The following is a 27,539-nucleotide window of genomic DNA, read 5'->3' on the forward strand; positions in this document are numbered from 1 at the left end:
CTAAAATTTAAGATCTATTACTTGAATGGGACCTGAAAAATGAGCAAGTAAAAGATGTTATGGTAAAATGGGCCCAGGACATCCACCACACAATGCAGATGGAGCAGTGGGAAAAACTTTGGAGACCAGACATCAGATTTACCGCCTGTTACACCATTATGGAAAATCTGGTAAAAATGTTATATAGGTGGTATATGACACCCTCTAAATTAGTCAAGGTATATAAACTAAAATCCAACCTGTGTTGGAAATGTAATAAAATTGAGGGGACAATGTTCCATGTATGGTGGGGATGTGAGAAAGTTAAGAACTTCTGGGGATGTATCCATGAAGAATTAAAGAAAAAAAAGTTTGAAATTTCTAGAGAGAAGAAACTGGAGGCGTTCCTATTGGGTATTTTAGGAAATGACATCCCACAGGATAAGAAAAGGATGTTTTTATATGCCACAGTCACAGCCAGATTGCTACCTGCTAGAAATTGGAAAGGAGACATCATTCCCACTAAAGAAGATTGGATAATTAAATTATGTGAATTTATAAGATTGGCCAAATTAACGGCAGCCATAAGAAATCAGTCCAACCAAAATCTAAGGAAGGAATGGCAATGTTTTGAGGACTATATGAAAAAACACTGCTCTAAGAATAATATATTGCTATGCGTAGAATAAGTATGTAAAGATGAATCAAACTAAGGTAAAATTAATAATGGATATATATTGGATAATACAAGACACAATGTTAAACTATTTATAGTATAAAGGATGTCAAGTTGTGGTGGAGGGAAGCTACACGGGTGAAAGTTTTAGTATTTCTTTATTTTTGTGTATATGGATTTTGTTTTGTTTTTTTCCAAAGTATGATATGCAAAATGGAATGATGATTTTTCTTTTACTTTTTCATTTTGAATAAATAAAAAAGTTTTTTTAAAAAAAGAAACTAGCTGTCAGCCATCATATACTATACCATAACATTTCCACATTAAGTAAGTTACTTGGCGTACAAGTTCTGTGAAAGGAATGATTTTACCTTAAGAGAGTGGACACTCAGACTGTTTTTAATTTGCTTGTATCACTGCCCCCAATGATTATTAGTTACTTACCCTCCGTTGGTTTCTTCATGGCCTTCATTATGCACGGCATGAAGTCAATCTGCTTGTCTGGGCCAAACAACAACAAATCCATGGCTTGTTCTTCCAGCACCATCAACAACATACAGATACCTACAACAATGAAAATGAGGAAGTTCAGAAGCTATCACTGGGTGTTGGCTTAACTCCCGATCTTAATCCACAACCAAAACAAAACCTACTTTTGTCATTGCACCTGCTAGCATGCCACTCAAACTTTTAATCTCTGGAGCCCTCTAGAGCTTGGGAATACAACTCCCATCATCCCTGGCAGCAGACCATACTGACTAGGGCTGATGGGAGTTGGGAGTCCAACAACATCTGGAGGGCATCATGTTAGCTTTCATTACACATTTCTTTGAACAGGTTGCACAAACATAGTTGAGATGGTGTAATTTTTAAAAATGATATATGCAACAGTTAAATGCCACAAAAAAATGTCTGATACAGGTAAAGGAAGGAAAGTTTTCATTCTACAAGGAACAGGAGAAAAGGAGCCTCAGGGCGCAAGCCTGCAGCCCTCTAAATTCTATTAGACTACAATTCCCATCAGCCCCAACTGGCAAGCTAATAGTCCAAGATTATGAGAAACATATTCCAGCAACATCTAAGACCACAGGTTAGTAAGCTTTTAGCTATATGGACCAATGGTCAAATTCAGTGTAAGGTAGCTTTCCGTGTGTGTGTGTGTGTCTGTGTGTGTGTGTGTGTGTGTGTGTGTGTGTGTGCGCATGCATGCACTGGAGGGGAAGACACACAGACTGAGTGTGGGGTGGTTGTACCCATGCTCACCCCATGCCCATTTTGGGGGCACACACAGTGCTGGCATGAAGCCCTCAGAGGTTTTGTTATGAGCCAATGTTGCCCCTGCGCCAAAAGACAAAAAGGTTTAGCCATCTCTGCTGTACTACAATGCTACCACTCTCTATAGAATGGTTCATGCCTAACATCTCAGCTTGCTTCTACTCACCTAGCCAGTAGTTTTTGTAACTGGTGGTATCATACAGGTGGCGAGGCAACAAGATAAGATTCCCCTTCTCAACTATTGCAAGGTCATAAGTATCAGAGTTTTCAAAGTGGTCCAGCTCTATGACTCTGAACAAGCACGTCAACACTTCCTGGATGTTGTAATAGTCGTCCCTGTCCACCTTCCCCAGGCTCCTGGCTTTCAGGATGGCCCACTGGCGAATCTGTGGGTTTGGAGGGACACTAGGAATTACTACAGTAAGGAATCACAACAGTAATTGTTAAGACAAATTGGGGCAGGAAGCAAGTTGGCATGAAAAGCAACTATTATAAAGTGTAAAATAAAGGTTCAAATTCCAAACCAGACAGCCTAGATATCTATTTCTAGAAATGCTTATTTGAAGGTTGTGAACTTCCTAGCCTCCTCACTTCCCAACCACCCTAGACACTGAGGGACAAGAGACCACCTTTTAACAACAACCTTTTAAAAAAAAGATTCTGGGCAGAATTACTAAAAATAGAACTGTGTTAATGACAATGTAGAACAGTTTGGATGTTACTTTGGGTTGTATCCTGTGTCAGTCCTATGCAGAGCAGGCCCACTGAAATTGATGGGCGCTGTCAAGGATGCGTATGGTTGCTCACGAGTAAACAGCCAGGACTCCGACCTGCCATTTTATAGGTTTTATTTGGTGCAAACTATGTACAGTGCAGAAGTCCAAAGTTCATGTCTGCCTCAGTCAGTAGCAGATTCCAAGAGTGGGTTCTTCCGCCCCCCCCCCCACCATAAGAACCTGGACACCCCCAATCTCCTCCTCTTTTCCTTATGTTTGATTCCCTTGCGAAAACTAGGTGACGGAAGCTGCATGTCTGTTTCCCTATCGTTCCTGCCTCCCTCCCCCCTTTTGATGGCAGTCCCCTGACAGGCACGATCAACTTAGGTTTGTTAACTTCAATGGGTGTACTCTTAAGTATAAGTTAGTTCTCAATCAATCTCCTTTATTGGCATAGTAAGAGTATGTCGTATACATGGATTGGAAAACAACACAGGTAACAAAACATAGTAGGAGGCACTTTAGGATAAAACTGTCCAGACGTTGTGAGATACAAAGGTGGCTCTTAGGACCTATGGCGACGTAATTTCATGGCGTCACTCCAAAATCTTGCCGCATTCTCCAAGTCATTCCTACAGTTATTCAACAGATAGGTCACCCTGGAAGATCCCCTCCTTCAATAAGGGGGCCAAATACTAATCATTTATTTTTGCATAAACTGGGCAATGAAATAAAACGTGTGTGATAGATACAGCCTGTTTTGTGCCACAAGGGCAGTGCCTTTCAGAATAAGGGATTTTCAAGAATCTAACATCTTACTAGATGGCAAGATGTGAAATCTTGAGAGGGAAATAGCTCTGCTTAGGTGGGGAGCATAAAGGTAATGTAAATATGGAGGGCCCTGGCCAAATGAGGGTAGAATTCCCAACCCCAATAGGGAACAGGTTTTATTGGCTGTACTGCTAAGGGCTTGGAATTCAATCTCTAGGATTCTGCACTTGATTGTCCGGAATGCTTCCAATTATGGGAGCATAAGCAGCGACTCGAGTGATAGGCCACATGTTCTGATTCTGCTTTCAATGCGAGCCAACCATTTGGAGTGGTGGGATTCCACCAGCATATGGAAAGTTAAAGAAGATGGGTCAGACTTCTTTATACGCAAACTCGGCCAAGAGGAGCAAGGCCACCCAGTCATCCTGCTGGTAACTGACGTAACAACACAGGTACTGCTGCAGTGTGTTGTTGGTTCTCTCTGCCTCTCTGTTGGTCTCCGGATGATGAGCTGAAGAGAGGCGCAGTTCCATGTCCAGAAGTTGCATGACCTTCTTACAGAACTGGGAGGTGAATTGGGCTCCTCTTTCAGACACAATTCGCTGTGGCAGACTGTGCAGCTTGAAGACATGATCTACGAAGAACTGGGCTGTCTCTTAGGCTGTTGGAAGCCCCTTGCAAGACACAAAATGTGCCATCTTGGTAAACAGGTCCACCACCACCCAGATCACAGTCTGCTGTCACGAGGACGGCAGTTCAGTAATGAAGTCCATGGCTATGGTCTCCCAGGGCCCCTGCGATGTAGGCAGGGGTTGCAGTGGCCCCATCAGGGCTTCTTGTGGCCACTTGGCACACTGACAGGTTTTGCAGGCGTGAACCTACTCCTTGACGTCCTCAGGCACCCACGGCCACCAAAACTGCCGCATCTGAGATTGTCAGCTTGCATCAAGGTGCAAGCGGCAGGACACTGGGTCCCAGAGCACGACCCGGCTGGCACTCTCCGATGTCATTCTCATAGCCGGAAATATCTGTTCGATAAAATGATTGGAATTGGACAATAAACAGACATAGCCTGGACCGAAGAAGACTAAAGAAAAATCTGCAGAACTGTACAGTTCCTGGTGTTTAAGAGATTCTTCAAAGAGATTCTCATCATGGCGTGTGGATTACGGAGGTGTTTGGTGTGTCTTTTTTCTCTTCTTAACATCTACATTTGGTTTTCAATGCCAAGCCTCATTAAGAAACTTAAAAAAAAAAAGAGTACAGACGGACTTCTATTTATAATTAAGTATTTAATTGCACAGCTTTACTTAGACTTGAAAGACTTGTGGCTCATTAGCTGCTCTCCCTGTGCAAAGGTCAGAGGGGGCAGGGTTTCTGTTGAGGCAGGTGATTAGCTGTGGGAGGAGCTTATCAGAGCTTGCAGGGCAGCAGCTGAAGAAGGAGCAAAAAGGGTTTGATCCATCTTTTAGATTTAGGGGAGCTAGTCTCAAACGTTTGTTGGGGGAGACCTAGGTTTTTTTGGGGGGGGAGTTATTTGTCCTGTCTTCACGCTTTTTATGATGGAGGACATCTGTAGCCACCCCCAACGACACGTTCTCCAGATGGAGGGGGAGGGCACAGCTGCAGTCGCCTGCAGTTCCTGTGCAATGTTTGCCATCTTGCCAAAGGTTGCAGGCAGCTTTACCTGCAGCAATTGCATGTTGATTGCCCTCTTAGAAGACAAAGTCCAGCAACTGGAGGAACATGTAGCTACGCTCCAAAGAATTAGAGAGCTGGAGCTCTTCTTGGAAGCAACAGAGCACACCGTCTCCACCAAGGAGGAGACAGGGGACTCCCCTGAGAAAGAGGCTAGTTCACCAACACAGGAGCCAGATATATGGAGAAACGGGACTCAAAGAAGTAGGAGGCCCAGGGTTCGCTCTGATTGTTTAGAAATACACAATCGCTTTGAGGTCCTCTCCCCTAGCATGGAAGACGAAGAGCAGACTCCATTTGAGGATTTCTCCCTCATTACAGTCGATCAGGTATATGAAGACGAGCAGCAAAGTCAGTCCTCAGGGAATGTGCAGGCGACCTTGAAACGGACAGCTCACGGAAGAACCCCGACCAGACCTAAGAGGAGGCGTGTAGTGGTGATAGGGGATTACCTACTGAGGGGAACAGAAGCAGTGACCTGTGGGCCTGACAAGAGGTCTCGGGAAGTGTGCGATCTCCCCGGGGCTAAGATCCAAGATGTAACTGAACGACTGCAAGGAATCATAAAACCCACTGACAAATACCCCTTCCTCTTGGTTCATGTGGGAACCAATGACACTGCAAGCAATAGCCTCCAGAAGATCAAAAGAGACTACGAGGCTCTGGGCAGGAAATTGAAGCAATTAAATGCACAAATTGTCATCTCATCTGTCCTCCCAGTTGAACGACATGGCCCAGGGAGAGAGGGAAAAATAGTGGAAGTGAACAGCTGGCTTCGCAAATGGTGTAAACAGGAACGGTTTGGATTCTTAGATCACGGACTGCAGTTTCTTGAAGATGGACTTCTGGCAAGCGATGGGCTGCACCTCACAACGGTTGGGAGGAATGTTTTTGCCAAAAATCTCAGAAACCTCATCAGGAGGGCTTTAAACTGACTAATGTGGGGGAGGGAGACAGTGCTCCTGAAGGTAGGAGTCTATCAATTGATGAAGATGATCATCCAAATGTCATAGACCAAATGGAGCAAACAGCACGCAGACCTAGTGGTGGGAGGAAAACATCCTTAAATAAGAGACACGGGGGAATGATTAATGGACTTCAATGTCTGTAGACTAATGCGCAAAGCATGGGAAATAAACAAGATGAGCTTGAGCTCTTGGTACAGCAAACTAAATATGACATAATAGGCATCACTGAAACCTGGTGGGATAAGTCCCACGATTGGAATGTAATAATGGAGGGATACAATCTATTTCAGAGAAACAGACCAGACAAGAAAGGAGGAGGAGTGGCGTTATATGTCAGGGATGTGTATACCTGTGAAGAGATCCAAGATTTAGAACCTCAAAGCCAAAGTGAGAGCATTTGGCTCAAAATTAAGGGAGAGAAGAATAACAGTGACCTCATTGTGGGAGTTTACTATAGATCCCCAAGCCAAACGGAGTACATAGACGATGCCTTCCTGGAACAGATGGCCAAGCATGCAAAAGGAAGGGAGATAGTAGTAATGGGGGACTTCAATTACCCGGATATTTGTTGGATGTCAAACTCAGCCAAGAGCATAAGGTCAAACAGATTCCTCACTGGCCTTGCAGACAACTTCGTTGTCCAGAAAGTGGGAGAAGCAACAAGAGGAACAGCCATTTTAAATCTGGTCCTAACCAATGTTGATGACCTGGTTAGTGGGGTAGAAGTGGAAGGATCATTGGGCGCAAGTGATCATGCTCTTCTGAAGTTTACTATACAGCGGAAAGGAGCAGCCAAGCATACTAGGACTCAATTTCTTGACTTTAAGAAAGCCGACTTCATAAAACTTAGGGAAATGCTGGGTGAGATCCCATGGACAGTAATACTAAAAGGAAAGGGAGTTCATGATGGCTGGCAGTTTGTTAAGAGGGAGATAGTAAAAGCACAACTTCAGGCAATACCAATGAGACGGAAACATGGAAGGTGCCTAAAGAAGCCAGGGTGGCTATCTAAAGAACTTTTAACTGAGTTAAGATTAAAAAAGGATGTGTACAAAAAATGGAAAAGGGGGGAAACCACCAAAGAGGAATTCAAACAAATAGCCAGCACGTGTAGACACAAAGTCAGAAAAGCTAAAGCACAGAATGAACTCAGGCTTGCTAGAGAGGTTAAAAGCAACAAAAAGGCTTTTATGGGTATGTTCGTAGCAAAAGGAAGAACAAAGAAACAGTGGGGTCACTCAGAGGAGAAGATGGTGAAATGCAAACAGGGGACACAGAAAGGGCTGAACTCCTCAATGCCTTCTTTGCCTCAGTCTTTTCCGATAAAGAAAACAATGCCCGACCTGAAGAATTTGAAGCAAATGATTCGGCAGAGGAAACACAGCCCAGAACAACTAAGGAGATAGTACAAGAATGCTTGGCTAGTTTAGATGTATTCAAGTCTCCAGGGCCAGATGAACTGCATCCAAGAGTATTAAAAGAACTGGCAGATGTGATCTCAGAAGCACTGGCAGTCATCTTTGAGAATTCCTGGAGAACAGGCGAAGTCCCGGCAGACTGGAGGAGGGCAGATGTTGTCCCTATTTTCAAAAAGGGGGAAAGAGAGGACCCAAATAATTACCACCCAGTCAGTCTGACATCAATACCAGGGAAGATTCTGGAGCAGATCATTAAGCAAACAGTCTGTGAGCACCTAGAAAGGAATGCTGTGATCACCAATAGTCAGCATGGATTTCTGAAAAATAAGTCATGTCAGACTAACCTGATCTCGTTTTTTGACAGAATTACAAGCCTGGTAGATGAAGGGAACGCAGTGGATGTAGCCTACCTTGATTTCAGCAAGGCATTTGACAAGGTGCCCCATGATATTCTTGTAAAGAAGCTGGTAAAATGCGGTCTTGACTATGCTACCACTCAGTGGATTTGTAACTGGCTGACTGACCGAACCCAAAGGGTGCTCATCAATGGTTCCTCTTCATCCTGGAGAAGAGTGACTAGTGGGGTGCCACAGGGTTCTGTCTTGGGCCCGGTCTTATTCAACATCTTTATCAACGACTTGGATGATGGACTCAAGGGCATCCTGATCAAATTTGCAGATGACACCAAACTGGGAGGGGTGGCTAACACCCCAGAGGATAGGATCACACTTCAAAACGACCTTGACAGATTAGAGAACTGGGCCAAAACAAACAAGATGAATTTTAACAGGGAGAAATGTAAAGTATTGCACTTGGGCAAAAAAAATGAGAGGCACAAATACAAGATGGGGGATACCTGGCTTGAGAGCAGTACATGTGAAAAGGATCTAGGAGTCTTGGTTGACCACAAACTTGACATGAGCCAACAGTGTGACGCGGCAGCTAAAAAAGCCAATGCAATTCTGGGCCTCATCAATAGGAGTATAGCATCTAGATCAAGGGAAGTAATAGTGCCACTGTATTCTGCTCTGGTCAGACCTCACCTGGAGTACTGTGTCCAGTTCTGGGCACCACAGTTCAAGAAGGACACTGACAAACTGGAACGTGTCCAGAGGAGGGCAACCAAAATGGTCAAAGGCCTGGAAACGATGCCTTACGAGGAACGGCTAAGGGAGCTGGGCATGTTTAGCCTGGAGAAGAGGAGGTTAAGGGGTGATATGATAGCCATGTTCAAATATATAAAAAGATGTCACATAGAGGAGGGAGAAAGGTTGTTTTCTGCTGCTCCAGAGAAGCGGACACGGAGCAATGGATCCAAACTACAAGAAAGAAGATTCCACCTAAACATTAGGAAGAACTTCCTGACAGTAAGAGCTGTTCGACAGTGGAATTTGCTGCCAAGGAGTGTGGTGGAGTCTCCTTCTTTGGAGGTCTTTAAGCAGAGGCTTGACAACCATATGTCAGGAGTGCTCTGATGGTGTTTCCTGCTTGGCAGGGGGTTGGACTCGATGGCCCTTGTGGTCTCTTCCAACTCTATGATTCTATGATTCTCTGATAAAGATGAAAGAAGAAACAAGACAGCACTTGTTAATATGACGCAGAACGGAAAAATGAGAATTCCCCCCTTTTTGAGAGAAGCGGGAGATATTTGCTGGCTGACTTTGTAATGACTGGAGATAACAATTTGGGACTACATATAGTGCAGCTGTTTGCAGAAGTTTTTCATTATGAGCGAGAGAGAAGGCTGATGGATGTCTAGCAGCCCCCCTTCTAGGGCCCAGAGGGGGGGATTGTGTGGTCTCTGAGAGGCTGATCAATAGCCAAATGACTTATATCTGTGGAATACAGCTCATTTACATTGCATTATTGCAAACAGTATGCTTAACAATTTACAGTAATAACATAACAATGTGGAAACTACTATGTTAATAAATCTCAAACGAAAAGCTTGGACAACAGCCCGGATTGGAAGATTGGAACAGAGTCAGGGAAAGCTGTGCTAGCAAATAGACAGTTGAAAAAATATATGTTGTTGTTGTTTAGTCGTTTAGTCGTGTCCGACTCTTCGTGACCCCATGGACCAGAGCACGCCAGGCACTCCTGTCTTCCACTGCCTCCCGCAGTTTTGTCAAACTCATGTTAGTAGCTTCGAGAACACTGTCCAACCATCTCGTTCTCTGTCGTCCCCTTCTCCTTGTGCCTCCATCTTTCCCAACATCAGGGTCTTTTCCAGGGAGTCTTCTCTTCTCATGAGGTGGCCAAAGTATTGGAGCCTCAGCTTCACGATCTGTCCTTCCAGTGAGCACTCAGGGCTAATTTCCTTAAGAATTGATGTGTTTGATCTTCTTGCAGTCCATGGGACTCTCAAGAGTCTCCTCCAGCACCATAATTCAAAAGCATCCATTCTTCGGCGATCAGCCTTCTTTATGGTCCAGCACTCACTTCCATACATCACTACTGGGAAAACCATGGCTTTAACTATATGGACCTTTGTTGGCAAGGTGATGTCTCTGCTTTTTAAGATGCTGTCTAGGTTTGCCATCGCCTTTCTCCCAAGGAGCAGGCGTCTTTTAATTTCGTGACTGCTGTCACCATCTGCAGTGATCATGGAGCCCAAGAAAGTAAAATCTCTCACTGCCTCCATTTCTTCCCCTTCTATTTGCCAGGTGGTGATAGGCCCAGTGGCCCAGGGAGACAATATACAGCCTTGTCGTACTCCTTTCCCAATTTTGAACCAATCAGTTGTTCCATATCCAGTTCTAACTGTAGCTTCTTGTCCCACATAGAGATTTCTCAGCAGACAGATGAGGTGATCAGGCACTCCCATTTCTTTAAGAACTTGCCATAGTTTGCTGTGGTCAACACAGTCAAAGGCTTTTGCATAGTCAATGAAGCAGAAGTAGATGTCTTTCTGGAACTCTCTAGCTTTCTCCATAATCCAGCGCAGGTTTGCAATTTGGTCTCTGGTTCCTCTGCCCCTTCGAAATCCAGCTTGCACTTCTGGGAGTTCTCGGTCCACATACTGCTTAAGCCTGACTTGTAGAATTTTAAGCATAACCTTGCTAGCGTGTGAAATGAGTGCAATTGTGCGGTAGTTGGAGCATTCTTTGACACTGCCCTTCTTTGGGATTGGGATGCAGACTGATCTTCTCCAATCCTCTGGCCACTGCTGAGTTTTCCAGATTTGCTGGCATATTGAGTGTAGCACCTTAACAGCATCATCGTTTAAAATTTTAAATAGTTCAGCTGGAATATCATCACTTCCACTGGCCTTGTTATTAGCAGTGCTTTCTAAGGCCCATTTGACTCCACTCTCCAGGATGTCTGGCTCAAGGTCAGCAACCACACTACCTGGGGTGTACAAGACATCCAAATCTTTCTGGTATAATTCCTCTGTGTATTCTTGCCACCTCTTCTTGATGTCTTCTGCTTCTGTTAGGTCCTTTCCACTTTTGTCTTTTACAGTGGTGCCTCGCAAGACGAAATTAATCCGTTCCGCGAGTGTCTTCGTCTAGCGGTTTTTTCGTCTTGCGAAGCAACCCTATTAGCGGCTTAGCGGATTAGCGCTATTAGCGGTTTAGCGGCTATTAAAGGCTTATCGGCTTAGCGGAATAGCTGCTAAAAGGCTATTAGCGGCTTAGCGGCTTAGAAAAAGGGGGGGAAAGCGAAAAAAAATCTCAAGACTCGCAAGACATTTTCGTCTTGCGAAGCAAGCCCATAGGGAAATTCGTCCTGCGAAGCAACTCAAAAACGGAAAACCCTTTCGTCTAGCGGGTTTTCCGTCTTGCGAGGCATTCGTCTTGCGGGGCACCACTGTATTATGGTAATCTTTGTACGAAATGTTCCTTTCATATCTCCAATTTTCTTAAACAGATCTCTGGTTTTTCCCATTCTATTGCTTTGCTCTATTTCTTTGCATTGCTCGTTTAAGAAGGCGTTCTTGTCTCTCCTTGCTATTTTTTGGAAATCTGCATTCAATTTCCTGTATCTTTCACTATCTCCCTCGCATTTTGCTTGCCTTCTCTCCCCCGCTATTTGTAAGGCCTCGTTGGACAGCCACTTTGCTTTCTTGCATTTCCTTTTCATTGGGATGGTTTTCCTTGCGGCCTCCTGTATAATGTTACGAGCCTCCATCCATAGTTCTTCAGGAACTCTGTCCACCAAATCTAAATCCTTAAACCTGTTCACTTCCACTGTGTATTTATAAGGGATTTGACTTAGATTGTATCTTACTGGCCCAGTGGTTTTTCCTACTTTCTTCAGTTTAAGCTTGAATTTTGCTATAAGAAGCTGATGATCTGAGCCACAGTCAGCTCCAGGTCTTGTTTTTGCTGACTGTATAGAGCTTCTCTATCTTTGGCTGCAGAGAATATAATCAATCTGGTTTTGATGCTGCCCATCTGGTGATGTCCACATGTAGAGTCGTCTCTTGTGTTGTTGGAAAAGCGTGTTTGTGGTGACCAGCTTGTTCTCTTGGCAGAACTCTATTAGCCTTTGCCCTGCTTCGTTTTGATCTCCAAGGCCAAACTTGCCAGTTGTTCCTTTTATCTCTTGATTCCCTACTTTAGCATTCCAATCCCCTATAATGAGAAGAACATCCTTCTTTGGTGTCACTTCTATAAGGTGTTGTAAGTCTTCATAAAATTGCTCAATTTCAGTTTCTTCAGCACCAGTAGTTGGTGCATAAACTTGGATTACTGTGATGTTAAAAGGTCTGCCTTGGATTCGTATCGAGATCATTCTATCATTTTTGAGATTGCATCCCAGTACAGCTTTTGCCACTCTTTTGTTGACTATGAGGGCCACTCCATTTCTTTTACGGGATTCTTGCCCACAGTAGTAGATATGATGGTCATCCAAACTGAATTCGCCCATTCCCGTCCTTTTTAGTTCACTGATGCCCAGGATGTCAATATCTTGCCATCTCATTTTTGACCACATCCAACTTACCCAGGTTCATGGTTCTTACATTCCAGGTTCCTATACAATATTTTTCTTTACAGCGTTGGACTTTCCTTTCGCTTCCAGGCATATCCGCAACTGAGCGTCCTTTCGGCTTTGGCCCAGCTGCTTCATCAGCTCTGAATCTACTTGTACTTGTCCTCCGCTCTTCCTCAGTAGCATGTTGGACGCCTTCTGACCTGAGGGGCTCATCTTCCAGCATCATAACTTTTATGTGCCTGTTGTCTTTGTCCACGAAGTTTTCTTGGCAGGGGTACTGGAGTGGCTTGCCGGTTCCTGCTCCAGGTGGATCACGTTTGGTCAAACCTGTCCACTATGACCTGTTCATCTTGGGTGGCCTTGCACGGCATAGCTTATAGCTTCTCTGAGTTATTCAAACCCCTTCACCACGGCAAGGCAGTGATCCATGAAGGGGGAAAATATATATATACACAAATAAAGCTGTATCCGACAGATGAAAGGATATATGAATTCTGACATGACTGAGAATCGCAGAGCCAGGGACAGAGAACTTTAAAGCGTTAAGATCAGAAGGCAGAAAATATGAAAACAACGAGAAGAGGCAGGAACAAAGATTTGGAGATATGCTTCAAAGGTCCAGACTATGGAGAGCCCGGGAAAATTACCGTATTTTTTGCTCTATAAGACTCACTTTTTCCCTCCTAAAAAGTAAGGGGAAATGTGTGTGCGTCTTATGGAGCGAATGCAGGATGCACAGCTATCCCAGGAGCCAGAACAGCAAGAGGGATTGCTGCTTTCACTGCACAGTGATCCCTCTTGCTGTTCTGGCTTCCGAGATTCAGAATATTTTTTTTCTTGTTTTCCTCCTCCAAAAACTAGGTGCGTCTTGTGGTCTGGTGCGTCTTATAGAGCGAAAAATACGGTAATAATTACAATTTGGACTATAATCAGTCATTTTTAAAAATGTTAGTTTATTATTTTTAATTGGATTATGATCCGGATATGTTGATTGGCTGTTTTTATTGGAAAACCAATAAAAAGGATTTTTAAAAAACCAAAACCTGCCGCATCAAGTGATACAAGGTTTTATGCTGTCCGAAGCGGCCCGCCAGCGAGCTGTCGTGGCACTGACGTAGAACTTGGCCATCTTTCTCTGAAAAAAGCTCCATCCTGGTGCTTCACTCCCTCGGCGCAGCCAAATTGTCTTTGGCGAAGGCGTTGGCCGCCGTCTGTTGCTGGAAATCAGAGGACTCCCCTCCCCAAAACTCTCCAGCTCTGATGCTTCCTTGCTAGTTCCCTCCGTGGATTGCTCTTCCATGTCCCACCAGTCTGAACCAGGCTCAAAATCCTCTTCTTCCCCAGTGTCACTCCCTGGTCCCTCCTGGTTAACTGGCTGCCACCACTACTTATCTAGCCAGTTCCTGACATTGGCTCAGTGTGGGCACAGACTCTGACAGGGCTACGTCTCCTGCTCTGCAAGACAGTTCTGTTCCAGCCCCTTTCCCTCTTCCCTTCAGAGCTTGAGAGGGTACAGCAGAGAAAAGGGCAAAGCAATTTAGAGCTGAGTCACAGAAGGCTGCCGGGAGGGAGGCTTAAATGAGGGAAGGAGAAGTCGGAAACTCAATCCTGCAACTTACTAATGTGGAGTGTGTCTGGCTATCTCTGTGTGTGAAGCAATAAAAAGTTCATTGCTGGTCAAGTCTTTGTCAGCTTCTGAATTCCAGCAACAGATAATGTTCTGAAGAAGTGTGCATGCACACGAAAGCTCATACCAATAACTAACTTAGTTAGTCTCTAAGGTGCTACTGGAAGGAATGTTTTTATTAAGTTTCTTGTAGGCAGAGAATATCAAAATTTATGCAGAATTCTTTAAAATTCATATCTTCTAACTTGGGGGACCATCCTGCCACATTCCATGATAAGACCTTGCATGTATTGTTGAGGACAGGTTGATTGTGCGGCTGGCCTGCTGAATTCCTTATTGGAGTTATAACTTCATAGTCAGACAAGGCTTGAACTTCATGTGTGTGTGTGTCCCCCCCCCCCCAGGTTTGTGTGGCACTGGGTGCTGAAAACTCTATTGAACTGTTCATTACAAGAATCATTATATCAATCCAGTTCTACAATTTGATTTGATTCCCCAACTTTGTCCACAAACACAGACCTGCCTCCTATCAAAGGGTTAGATAACTCCTTTTTAGTAGTTAGAATTTGGGTGGTTGATTTCAGGTCAGGGAGAGCTAATTCTTCCAGATTAAGAAATCTTCTTTGGAGCCATTCAACAGAGGTTATAGAATAACTTGAAGGGACAGCATAGTTATACTCTCTGATAGCAGGGTGTTCCTTATCAATTTGATTATCTTTGTTTATGGGGGGGGGGGGGTTCTCCACCTCTTCCCTTTGTTTACCTCTGTGTTGGTTAGACATTATTTCCATAATTTGATCCGTGATTGTATTAGCTTTCTCTGGAGGCCGAAAGTGAATAAGGGTGTATTGTAAGGAAGTCATTCTGCTAATGATTTCTTCCTGTGACTGGTAAGGGAGGGCTAAAAAAGAGTTTAAGTGTCTCTTTTCATCAAAGGCAAGGGAATCGTCAAACTCATTTTTGGAATGGTGTTCTTCTTGGCTTTTAGCAGGTGCTGAAAAGAGTACAGTAATGTTAGTAGGCAGGGAGCCCCAAAGTGTAGGTGCTGCCATGCTAAAAGATTGATTTCCTTCAACGGCAGAACGAGTATTATGTGACACCTATATCGGTGTCAGTTCTGCAGACTGAAGCAGTCAAATGGGCATATATGGGGTAAGGCCATCTCTCAAGTAAACTGGTTGCAAGCTGTTCAGTGTTTTATATACCAAATGGGCAACCAGTGCAGGTATGTGAGCATAGGTGTTATATGCTGACACGGTCTCATTCCTGTCAGCAACCATGATGCACCATTCTGCACTAACTGCAGCTTCTGGATCAAGCGCAAGGAATGTCACACATAGAGTGCATTGTAGCAATGCAATCTTGAAGCAACCATCCTTTTGCAGGAAGCGTGTTCTAACAGGCCCATCTATCTACTCCAGTATGGAGGACTTGACCTGGCATGTGTAACCTGACTTGGTTGGATGAAGCAGATGGGCCTGTCCTTCTCGCTGCTTGTCCACCAGGTTTCTCTTACCCACAGCAACCCAGGTCATATGGGTGGGGAGGGGGGGGTTGCAGTGATTTTTAGGAAGTCATTAGTGTACACCGGGCGTCCTATTGGGAAGACCCAGTTTACTGAGTGCATGTTCTGGAAGTTGGGCAATAGGGGCAGTACAGGATTTCTTTTGGTGTACCGACTTCCCCGCTGCACCAAGGATTCCCTGCCCAAGCTGCTTCAAGTCATAGCAGATGTTCTCCTGGAGACACCTAGTTTGGTTATCCTAGGGCAGGCATGTCTATCTTCAAGTAGGCTGTGATCTACGATCCAATATAAAAAACTGGCAGTAATCTACCACCCTGAGATGGGTTCAGGGTGGGCGGGCAGGCACTGGCTGCTTCCCCCAAAGGCGCAGGGCAAACTTTGATACCATCAACCAAGACATTCTTCTGGGCCATCTAGAGGGGCTGGGAGCTGGGAGCACTGTTATACAGTGGTTCTGCTCCTTCCTCCTGGCCCGTGTCCAGAAAGTGGTGTTGGGGGATGAGTGTTCAGAAACCTGGGCTCTCACTTGTGGGGTGCCTCAGGGCTCTGTCCTCTCCCCCATGTTTTTTAACATCTATATGACGCCTCTGGGAGAGATCATCAGGGGGTTTGGGCTATGTGTTCATCAGTATGCAAATGTTACCTAGCTCTACCTCTCTCAAATCAGAACCAGTGAAGGCAGTGAAGGTCCTGTGTGAGTGTCTGGAGGCGGTTGCAGGATGGGTGGCGGCTAAAAGATTGAGGTTGAATCCTGACAAGACAGAAATACTGTTTTGTGGGGACAGGGGGTGGGTGGGTGTGGAGGACTCCCTGGTCCTGAATGGGGCAACTGTGCCCCTGCAGGACCAGGGGCACAGCCTGGGAGTCATTTTGGACTCACAACTGTCCATGGAGGCGCAGGTCATTTCTGTGTCCAGGGCAGCTGCCTACCAGCTCCATCTGGTATGCAGGCTGAGACCCTACCTGCCCGTGGACTGTCTTGCAAGAGTGATGCATGCTCTAGTTATCTCCTGCTTGGACTACTGCAATATGCTCTATGTGGGGCTACCTTTGATGGTGACCCGGAAACTACAACAAATCCAGAATGCAGCAGCTAGACTGGTGACTGGGAGTGGCCGCCGAGACCAAATAACACTGGTCCTGAAAGACCTACATTGGCTCCCAGAATGTTCCCGAGCACAATTCGAAGAGTTGTTGCTGACCTTTAAAGCCCTAAACGGCCTTGGTCCAGTATACCTGAAGGAGCGTCTCCACCCCCATCTTTCAGCCCGGACACTGAGGTCCAGCTCCGAGGGCCTTCTGGCAGTTCCCTCCTTGCGAGAAGTGAGGTTACAGGGAACCAGGCAGAGGGCCTTCTCAGGGGTGGTGCCCACCCTGTGGAATGCCCTCCCATCAAATGTCAAGGAAATAAACAACTATCTGACTTTTAGAAGACATCTGAAGGCACCCCTGTTTAGGGAAGTTTTTAATGTTTGATGTTTTATCGTGTTTTCAATATTCTGTTGGGACCCGTCCCGAGTGGCTGGGGAAACCCAGCCAGATGGGTGGGGAATGAATGAATAAATAAATAAATAAATAAATAAATAAATAAATAATAGTTGTTGTTGTTGTTGTTGTTGTTGTTGTTGTTGTTGTTGTTATAACCTCTTCTCAGAGTGTCCAGCCAGATGCCCCAGTGGGAAACCCACAAGCAGGACCCAAGCACAAGAGCATCCACGTTCCTGTGGTTTCCAGCAACTGGCAATCAGAAGCATTATTGCTTCAGACTATGAAGGCACACATGTTGAAAACCTCTGATTTAGGGGACTAGCCTAGTCCCCCATGTCCATTGACCACATGCCAGTGTGTGGGAGCAAGTTCCATAGTTTAACTGTGCACTGTGTCAAGGAGGATCTATTTCATCTGTCATCTGTTTAGGACAGCTTAATCCTACGTAGCAAAACTGAAAAGGAAGAAAAGAATAACCGGAAAAAGGAAATTAAAGCAGCTCACCACTTCATTAGGATGTACCATGAGCAGATAGATCCCAGGGTGCTTCCCAGCCACCTGGTAGGAGCAGTTGATTTCCTCCATTTTACAAAGAGCCTCCACACACAGCTCACCTAACAATTTAAAAAAGAGAACGCCAAATGTTAGGGCTGTTGGAACCACCATAATATGAAGGCAAATGATCCCTGCATAAGATGAAAGTCATCCTCAAAGAATCATAGAACAGGAACAGTCACTATGCAGATGGTTTTATCCTATAAAGCGTCTTAAGGGAGATACCTGACTCGCCGTTTCATGAAGTTCAGAAAGGAGTGTGTTTAGCTTAGCTTTGTTTTGTTTGCAAAATGAATCACATGGTCAGGCATTTGGGGAAGGGGGCTTTCTTGGTTTTGATCCACTACCTTTTTATTATTAGTGTTTTGTCCCAAAAGCAGCAGCTCTGGTCTGTGTGAATACAAGTGATCACTGATGTCTTCTGTTAATCCTGGTATCCTCTATTAATCCTGCCAATTAATTGTTTTTGAAAGATGCTTCCCCCCGCCCTTCTCACATACAGAACTAAATGCATATTTTATGATGGCACATGTCACCTACAGTTGTTAGAACTGGTTGTGGGATTTTTAAAAAGTCATCATTTTTTTCAACACTTCTTATACCCCTGTATTGCAGACCAACCTTGCTACCCCTTAGATTACAAATGGAGGAAGAGGAAGCAGAGACTGGCAGAATCGCTAGAACTGAGTTACTTTCCTCTAGACAAATGGTGAAACTCCAAATGGTGACCTGCTTAGGGAAGCTATTCCTGTCTGTTTAAATAGGCAGGACTTGGTTTGCCCAATACAGTGGTACCTCGGGTTACAGAAGCTTCAGGTTACAGACGCTTCAGGTTACAGACGCTTCAGGTTACAGACTCCGCTAACCCAGAAATAGTACCCAGCTCTACTAATACCGAGCTCTACCTCTCTTTTAAATCAGAACCAGTGAAGGCGGTGAAGGTCCTGTGTGAGTGCCTGGAGGCGGTTGGAGGATGGATGGCAGCTAACAGATTGAGGTTGAATCCTGACAAGACAGAAGTACTGTTTGGGGGGGCGGGTGGGGGGACGACTCCCTGGTCCTGAATGGGGTAACTGTGCCCCTGAAGGACCAGGGGCGCAGCCTGGGAGTCATTTTGGACTCACAGCTGTCCATGGAGGTGCAGGTTAATTCTGTGTCCAGGGCGGCTGTCTACCAGCTCCACCTGGTATGCAGGCTGAGACCCTACCTGCCCGCGGACTGTCTCGCCAGAGTGGTGCATGCTCTGGTTATCTCCCGCTTGGACTACTGCAATGCGCTCTACGTGGGGCTACCTTTGAAGGTGACCCGGAAACTGCAATTAATCCAGAATGCAGCAGCTAGACTGGTGACTGGGAGTGGCCGCCGGGACCACATAACACCGGTCCTGAGAGATCTGCATTGGCTCCCAGTACGCTTCCAAGCACAATTCAAAGAGTTGTTGCTGACCTTTAAAGCCTTAAACGGCCTTGGTCCAGTATACCTGAAGGAGCGTCTCCACCCCCATCGTTCAGCCCGGACACTGAGATCCAGCGCCGAGGGCCTTCTGGCGGTTCCCTCATTGCGAGAAGTGAGGTTACAGGGAACCAAATAGAGGGCCTTTTCGGTATTGGCGCCCGCCCTGTGGAACGCCCTCCCTTCAGATGTGAAGGAAATAAGCAGCTATCTTCTCTTTAAAAGAGATCTGAAGGCAGCCCTGTTTAGGGAAGTTTTTAATAGTTAATGCTGTATTGTTTTTAACACTTGATTGGAAGCCGCCCAGAGTGGCTGGGGAAACTCATCCAGATGGGCGGGGTATAAATAATAAGTTATTATTATTATATTATTAGTACCTCGGGTTAAGAACTTTACTTCAGGATAAGAACAGAAATCGCATGCCGGCGGCGCAGCGGCAGTAAAGTAGCTAAAGTAGTGCTTCAGGTTAAGAACAGTTTCAGGTTAAGAAGAGACCTCCGGAACGAATTAAGTTCTTAACCCGAGGTACCACTGTACATTTTGCTAGCTGAGGAAGAACAGTGGTATAGCACTAAATGACGCTCAGGGTCCCTTCCAACTCTACATTTCTATGATTCTATGAATGCCTATAGATAACACATGAAAGCTTTTTAACAAATATGTGACAAGAAAAGATGTAACCCTAGTGGTTGGATGAACTTGTCTGACTATGAGGCATGTGTGTGTGTGTGTGTGTGTGAATGAATTGGCATTAGCAGCTATATAGAAAGGGACGTTGGAGGCAAAGCTCTGTTAGGAAGAGAAACAGAATTTGTTGCTCTCTTTCTTTCTTTGGCTGGGGTTCTACATTTACCATTCATCTGACAGGCAGAAATTCAGCATGTGTGGAGGATATGAGTCATTGAAATTAATGTGTATTGCTAACTTAGCTCTATAAATTTCATTGGGTCTTCCCTATGAGTATGACCAGCATTGGAAATGTAGCTAGATTTTATGCAATAGCCATAAGTCAAAGAAAGCAAAAGATTACACAGCTGCATAAAATGTTATAAACCGCTACAGTTCTTAGTTAAAACTCCTATTCTTTTAAACTTTTATGGTATTTTATTCCTCTAAACACACATTTTAAGTACATTCAATTAGTATATTGATTGTTAAACCCCATATTTATCATTTTTATTGCTTATGTAGAGAATTATGCAGAAATTCTGGTTTAGTATGCTGGCTGTTTGCCGTAATAACATTGATTGATTGCTTTGAAGTCATTTCATTCTGTATCAGGTAAAGTAATTTTAGCCCCCCCCCCCCCCCGGTCCCATATTTTGCCCAACCAAAGGTGACAACCCTAGATGAGCAGCAGAATATATATTCTATAAATAAAAATAATACTCCTTTTGTAATAGGTTTTTTTGGGGGGGGGGGGATAGTAAAACAAAAAAACAAATCCCAGTCAACGTATCACCTTCAGCTGTATTCTGAGAAGACTTTCCATAGCTGCTTTTATTGAACCACTAATGCAGGGGGAGAACTGGATCATGTTCAGGTGCCACCAGATACTCACTGAGACGTTCATGAAGTAACAGGTAGGGGTACTTCAGCATTTCCAACAATGGCACTCTGAGGTTCTCCTCAAAGTTGGAATCCGTATAATGGCACAGTTGCGTTTCCCCATCTTTGTCTACAATGAAGAGGTCACTGTCATCTTCCTCCTGCATTGATTTCTCAAAGTGGGTAATAAGGCGAGTGATTTCAAGCTTGCACAGGATCTGCAATGGGGGGGGGGGGAACCCTATAAAATTCTAGAACAGAGAGAGCAACTGACTCTGCTGTCCTAAGACACCAGCTGAAAACAACAGAATCTGTAGATTGTTATTTATTAAATTTATATCCCCCTCTTCCTCCCAAAAGGAACCCAGGGCACCAAACACACAAGTGATAAAATAATTAAAAGATCTAAAAGCTATTCCAATAGAGATGCAGACTGAGGAAGATCTCTGTTTAAAAGCCTTAAATGGTCAAGTGGCAACAACCAGAGAGAACACGTCAGTTTTAAGAAGGAATAAATCAGAATCATTTATTTCATATATATATATATATATATATACACCACAACAGATAAAAAATGACTGCATTCAAGCTTCTTGGCTATAGAAGTATAACTCACAAGGAATTATATAGGATAAAAGCAAGCAAAAGTACATTATGCATAATTAGGTTGTATCCAGGCATCTTTTAATTTTGTGGCTGCTGTCACCATCTGCAGTGATGGAGCCCAAGAAAGTAAAATCTCTCACTGCCTCCATTTCTTCCCCTTCTATTTGCCAGGAGGTGATGGGACCAGTGGCCATGATCTTCGTTTTTTGGATGTTGAGTTTCAGACCATATTTTGCGCTCTCCTCTTTTACCCTCAATAAAAGGTTCTTTAATTCCTCCTCACTTTCTGCCATCAAGGTTGTGTCATCTGCATATCTGAGGTTGTTGATATTTCTTCCGGCAATCTCATCCAGCCCAGCCTTTCGCATGATGAATTCTGCATATAAGTTAAATAAGCAGGGAGACAATATACAGCCTTGCCGTACTCCTTTCCCAATTTTGAACCAATCAGTTGTTCCATATCCAGTTCTAACTGTAGCTTCTTGTCCCACATAGAGATTTCTCAGCAGACAGATGAGGTGATCAGGCACTCCCATTTCTTTAAGAACTTGCCATAGTTTGCTGTGGTCAACACAGTCAAAGGCTTTTGCATAGTCAATGAAGCAGAAGTAGATGTCTTTCTGGAACTCTCTAGCTTTCTCCATAATCCAGCGCAGGTTTGCAATTTGGTCTCTGGTTCCTCTGCCCCTTCGAAATCCAGCTTGCACTTCTGGGAGTTCTCGGTCCACATACTGCTTGAGCCTACCTTGTAGAATTTTAAGCATAACCTTGCTAGCGTGTGAAATGAGTGCAATTGTGCGGTAGTTAGAGCATTCTTTGACACTGCCCTTCTTGGGGATTTGGATGTAGACTGATCTTCTCCAATCCTCTGGTCACTGATGAGTTTTCCAAACTTGCTGGCATATTGAGTGTAGCACCTTAACAGCATCATCATTTAAAAATTTAAATAGTTCAGCTGGAATACCATCACTTCCACTGGCCTTGTTATTTGCAGTGCTTTCTAAGGGCCACTTGACTTCACTCTACTCAGAGTAGACACATTTAAATTAATGTACACCAGTCATGTTCATAAAGTTCAATGGGTTTACTCTGAGTGGGACTAACATTGGCTACTGCCCAATGAAATTTAGGGGTAAGAAAAATTAAGGAACAGCATCTTCACAGAAAAGAAGAGTACAATAATTAGCCTGTGAATTAAATGTGAAATAAAACTGTATTAAAGCATATGGTGACATGCATTGATTAGAGCAGGCAAAATTAGTTATTGCTGAGACAATTCTGCTCCTGGCCTTCCTCCTCCACCCCCCCCCCCTAAAAGTATATTAGGTTTCCAAAGGGAGAAAAAGAAAAACAGCTAACTATTCAAAGCAGAAGTTTAAATCAACCCAGCAAAGGAAGCCCAGGGAAAATTAATCCAGTTAATACATTAGAGTAAAAAATAGCTTTAAAAGTGAAAATAGTTTTGTCTGAGCATCACCAGAGAACAAAGGAAACAATATGAAATCAAAAAACAAAATTAACCTGACTTCTGTAATGAGAAAAGAGAGACTGGAAAAAAAAAAAAATGAAATACAACTGTTCCTAAGCCAATCCCCAACACAGGATGGCAGCTCAAAAGTTAGACTGAGCAACAAAATAATGAAGGGATGGGTGTTTGAAATCATTAAATTCTATCTTCTCTCAAAGAGAAGGCAAAAGCTGGGACTAGAAAGAGGAAATAATGCAGCAGTATACCAAAAAACTAGAACTAAATACTGGGCCAAAAGTTAAATCAAGTAACAATGCAGAAGTGCAGCAACCAAAAACCTTTTCCTACTCTAACCTCAAATCCCTGACTGTCTAAAGACTGTCTCTCTGTTTGGGTATTTTGAGGAGGAGACTGGTGATGCTTATCAGGAACACTCTGGGCCCGTGAAGCTGTTGGGAGAAAGGAAGCATCTTAGCCTTGTACAGTGGTACCTCGGGTTAAGTACTTAATTCGTTCCAGAGGTCCGTTCTTAACCTGAAACTGGTCTTAACCTGAAGCACCACTTTAGCTAATGGGGCCTCCTGCTGCCGCCGCACTGCCGAAGCACAATTTCTGTTCTCATCCTGAAGCAAAGTTCTTAACCTGAAGCACTATTTCTGGGTTAGCGGAGTCAGTAACCTGAAGCGTATGTAACCTGACATCTGAGGTTGTTGATATTTCTTCCGGCAATCTCATCCAGCCCAGCCTTTCGCATGATGAATTCTGCATATAAGTTAAATAAGCAGGGAGACCATGTACAGCCTTGTCGTACTCCTTTCCCAATTTTGAACCAATCAGTTGTTCCATATCCAGTTCTAACTGTAGCTTCTTGTCCCACATAGAGATTTCTCAGGAGACAGATGAGGCACTCCCAGTTCTTTAAGAACTTGCCATAGGCTGTCTGGCTCAAGGTCAGCAACCACACTACCTGGGGTGTACGAGACATCCACATCTTTCTGGTATAATTCCTCTGTGTATTCTTGCCACCTCTTCTTGATGTCTTCTGCTTCTGTTAGGTCCTTTCCACTTTTGTCTTTTATTATGGTAATCTTTGTACGAAATGTTCCTTTCATATCTCCAATTTTCTTGAACAGATCTCTGCTTCTTCCCATTCTATTGCTTTCCTCTATTTCTTTGCATTGCTCGTTTAAGAAGGCCCTCTTGTCTCTCCTTGCTATTTTTTGGAAATCTGCATTCAATTTCCTGTATCTTTCACTATCTCCCTCGCATTTTGCTTGCCTTCTCTCTCCCTCTATTTGTAAGGCCTTGTTGGACAGCCACTTTGCTTTCTTGCATTTCCTTTTCATTGGGATGGTTTTCCTTGCGGCCTCCTGTATAATGTTACGAGCCTCCATCCATAGTTCTTCAGGCACTCTGTCCACCAAATCTAAATCTTTAAACCTGTTCCTCACTTCCACTGTGTATTCATAAGGGATTTGACTTAGATTGTATCTTACCGGCCCAGTGTTTTTTCCTACTTTCTTCAGTTTAAGCTTGAATTTTGCTATAAGAAGCTGATGATCTGAGCCACAGTCAGCTCCAGGTCTTGTTTTTGCTGACTGTATAGAGCTTCTCCATCTTTGGCTGCAGAGAATATAATCAATCTGGTTTTGATGCTGCCCATCTGGTGATGTCCATGTGTAGAGTCGTCTATTGTGTTGTTGGAAAAGCGTGTTTGTGATGACCAGCTTGTTCTCTTGACAGAACTCTATTAGCCTTTGCCCTGCTTCGTTTTGATCTCCAAGGCCAAACTTGCCAGTTGTTCCTTTTATCTCTTGATTCCCTACTTTAGCATTCCAATCCCCTATAATGAGAAGAACATCCTTCTTTGGTGTCACTTCTATTTTTATTTTTTTTTAAATAATTTTTATTTAAGTTTTAAACAACGAAGAAAGAAGAAGAAAAACATACACAATACATATCTCAAGAAAAAGAAAAAAAAAATGATTACAAAAACACACACACACAAAAAAAAACACAATTCAACAGTAAAAAACAAAAAGCATAACAATTAAAAACAATATCTCTTTTCCATTTCCGTTTTTTTAGTTTACTTATTTTCTGGACTTCCTCATAACTCCCTCTTTTGTATTCCAATCCAAATTGTTTGTCCAGCAATTTCTTTTCAACTTTTTTTGATGGCCTTTCAGCTGATTCCCGTTGGAATCCGGAGTTAACCAGGGCTATTGACTGCCTGGCTCCAAAGCGCCCTCTCCGATTGCATGGAGCCCAGACAGCCCTGTGGTTTTCCCCGGATCTGAGGGCAGTGAAACAATCATTGAGATGGCTAGAGCGCCGGTGGCGGAAAACTCATTCTGAATCGGATCGGACACAGGTTAGAGCTCAACGTCAAGCCTGCAAAGTGGCGACGGCGAAAAGGACCTTCTTCACTACCTCTACTGCATCTGCAGAAAACAGCAGCAGGAGACTCTTTCAGGTGGTTGGCAATCTATTGAAACCACCTTCGTCACCGGGGCCTGGTAGGGACCCCAAGGTCTCCTGCAATGCTTTTGCAAAGTTTTTTGCAGATGAAGTCGCTCAGATTCGGAAGGAGGTAGACTCCACCGTGGGAGAAGGCCAGGGCGGGAGAGTGCTGGAGTCCTGTCTAGTCATGTTATATGGGATCAATTCCAATCTGTTACCTCCGAGAATGTGGACAGGCTGCTTGGACGAGTGAAACCAACCACCTGACTCCTTGATCCTTGCCCATCCTGGCTAATAAAACCGAGCCGGGAAGGGCTGGGCGATGGGCTCTGCGGGGTGGTGAATGCTTCTCTCTGTGAGGGAGCCTTCCCAGACCCACTGAAAGAGGCGGTCATTAAACTGCTTCTTAAAAAAACATCTCTAGGCCCAGTCAATATGGCCAACTATCGCCCAGTCTCAAATCTTCCATTCTTGGGCAAGGTGATTGAGCAAGTGGTTGCTGAACAACTCCAAGCACGCCTGGAGGATGCGAACCATTTGGATCCCTTCCAATCGGGATTCAGGCCTCATCAGGGGACTGAAACTGCCTTGATCGCACTGGTCGATGATCTCCGGCGGGCTAGGGACAAAGGTGAGAGCTGTTTCCTAGTTCTGCTGGATCTCTCAGCCGCCTTTGTTACCATCGACCATAACATCCTTCTGGACTGTCTAGAGGGGCTGGGAGCTGGGGGCACTGTCATACAGTGGTTCTGCTCCTTTCTCCTGGGCTGTGTCCAGAAAGTGGAGATGAACATGAATGTTCAGACCCTTGGGCTCTCACTTGTGGGGTGCCTCAGGGTTCCGTCCTCTCCCCCGTGCTTTTTTATATCTATATGAAGCCGCTGGGAGATCATCAGGGGGGTTGGGCTGGGTGTATGCAGGATGCAGATGATACCCAGCTTTACCTCTCTCTTAAATCAGAACCAGTGAAGGCGGTGAAGGTCCTGTGAGAGTGTCTGGAGGCGGTTGGAGGATGGATGGCGGCTAACAGATTGAGGTTGAATCCTGACAAGACAGAAGTACTGTTGGGGGGGCGGGCGGGGGGGGACTCCCTGGTCCTGAATGGGTTAACTGTGCCCCTGAAGGACCAGGTGTGCAGCCTGGGAGTCATTTTGGACTCACAGCTGTCCATGGAGGCGCAGGTCAATTCTGTGTCCAGAAGGAGCGTCTCCAACCCCATCGTTCAGCCTGGACACTGAGATCCAACGCCAAGGGCCTTCTGGCGGTTCCCTCACTGCAAGAAGTGAGGTTACAGGGAACCAGGCAGAGGGCCTTCTCAGTAGAGGTGCCTGCCCTGTGGAACGCCCTCCCATCAGAGGTCAAGGAAAAGACATCTGAAGGCAGCCCTGTTTAGGGAAGTTTTTAATGTTTAATGCTGTATTGTGTTTTTAATATCCGATTGGGAGCTGCCCCAAGTGGCTGGGGAAACCCAGCCAGATGGGCGGGGTATAAATAATAAATTATTATTATTATTCTAAGTGAGCTGGAACTGCGCAGTGCTTACATTCCTAAGGGCACCTTTACAGATCCTATTTCTTACATATAAACCAGCTTTGTATCACTGGCCCATTTATCCACGTATTGCCTGCTCTGCTTGACCATCAGCTCTCCAGGGGGCAGTCATGTGGGCTGTCTTTTTTTAATTGGAGATCTTGTTTTAAGCCAGTTCTTAGGATCATACACCAGGGTGGCTACCACCCACTTTACAGCCCAAAGCAGATTTCAGCAGGCGGGAGGAAGGTAAGGAAGAGATTTGTTTGGCACCCCCAATATTTTGTTGTTGTTGCGGCTTCAAAGTGCTGCACATCACATAGGGGAGGGGGGAATGAGTCACCTGATGACATCACTGCGACTTCAGGTGAGCAACCCCACCAACCTCTACCACCAGCTGAATCAAGCTACCCACCCCTGAAGCTATCAAATAACTACTGGCCTTCTGCCTGCCCAAATCTGCTATGACTGTCTCTGTCATCAGCCAGCCCCAACACAGCCAGGATATAGTGGGCTATCAATCAAAGCAAATTACCTCATGGAAGGATGGCAACTCATCCTTTGCTTTATGGTACTCATCCACACACTCTATGCAGTAACAGAGGTCATTATTGGCTGAAGCAAATTCATTTGCAGGCAATGTAGAGGAAGCATAACTTTTTAGCAGGTTGACGACTGAATCATCAGAGGTGCACCAACGACATGCACCCATTCTGCAGATAAACACAAAAATAAAAAAAGAGAAAGAGAAATAATTATTTGTAATTATTTGAAAACACGAACACAGAAATGTTCTGAGTAAAGTTCAACAACATAGAAAGCTGCTTTATATCGA

General features: G+C 44.6%; 1 protein-coding gene across 1 annotated transcript; it reads right to left on the minus strand.

Moving 5' to 3' along the window:
* LOC308467628 (putative helicase senataxin) lies at positions 1-27,415 on the minus strand (the record flags this gene model as incomplete). The annotated part of the gene is made up of 6 exons (XM_080989364.1): positions 27,240-27,415; positions 20,651-20,855; positions 17,587-17,696; positions 2,097-2,316; positions 1,100-1,219; positions 1-32 (listed from the first exon to the last, which is right to left on the minus strand). The coding sequence occupies exons 2-6, from the start codon at positions 20,802-20,804 to the stop codon at positions 1-3; spliced, it is 636 nt and encodes a 211-aa protein (XP_080845490.1). The 5' UTR covers positions 20,805-20,855; positions 27,240-27,415.
* Positions 27,416-27,539: the final 124 nt, after the last annotated feature.

This window comes from Podarcis pityusensis (assembly GCF_964106645.2).
Source record: "Podarcis pityusensis genome assembly, chromosome: W".
Classification (NCBI taxonomy): domain Eukaryota; kingdom Metazoa; phylum Chordata; class Lepidosauria; order Squamata; family Lacertidae; genus Podarcis; species Podarcis pityusensis.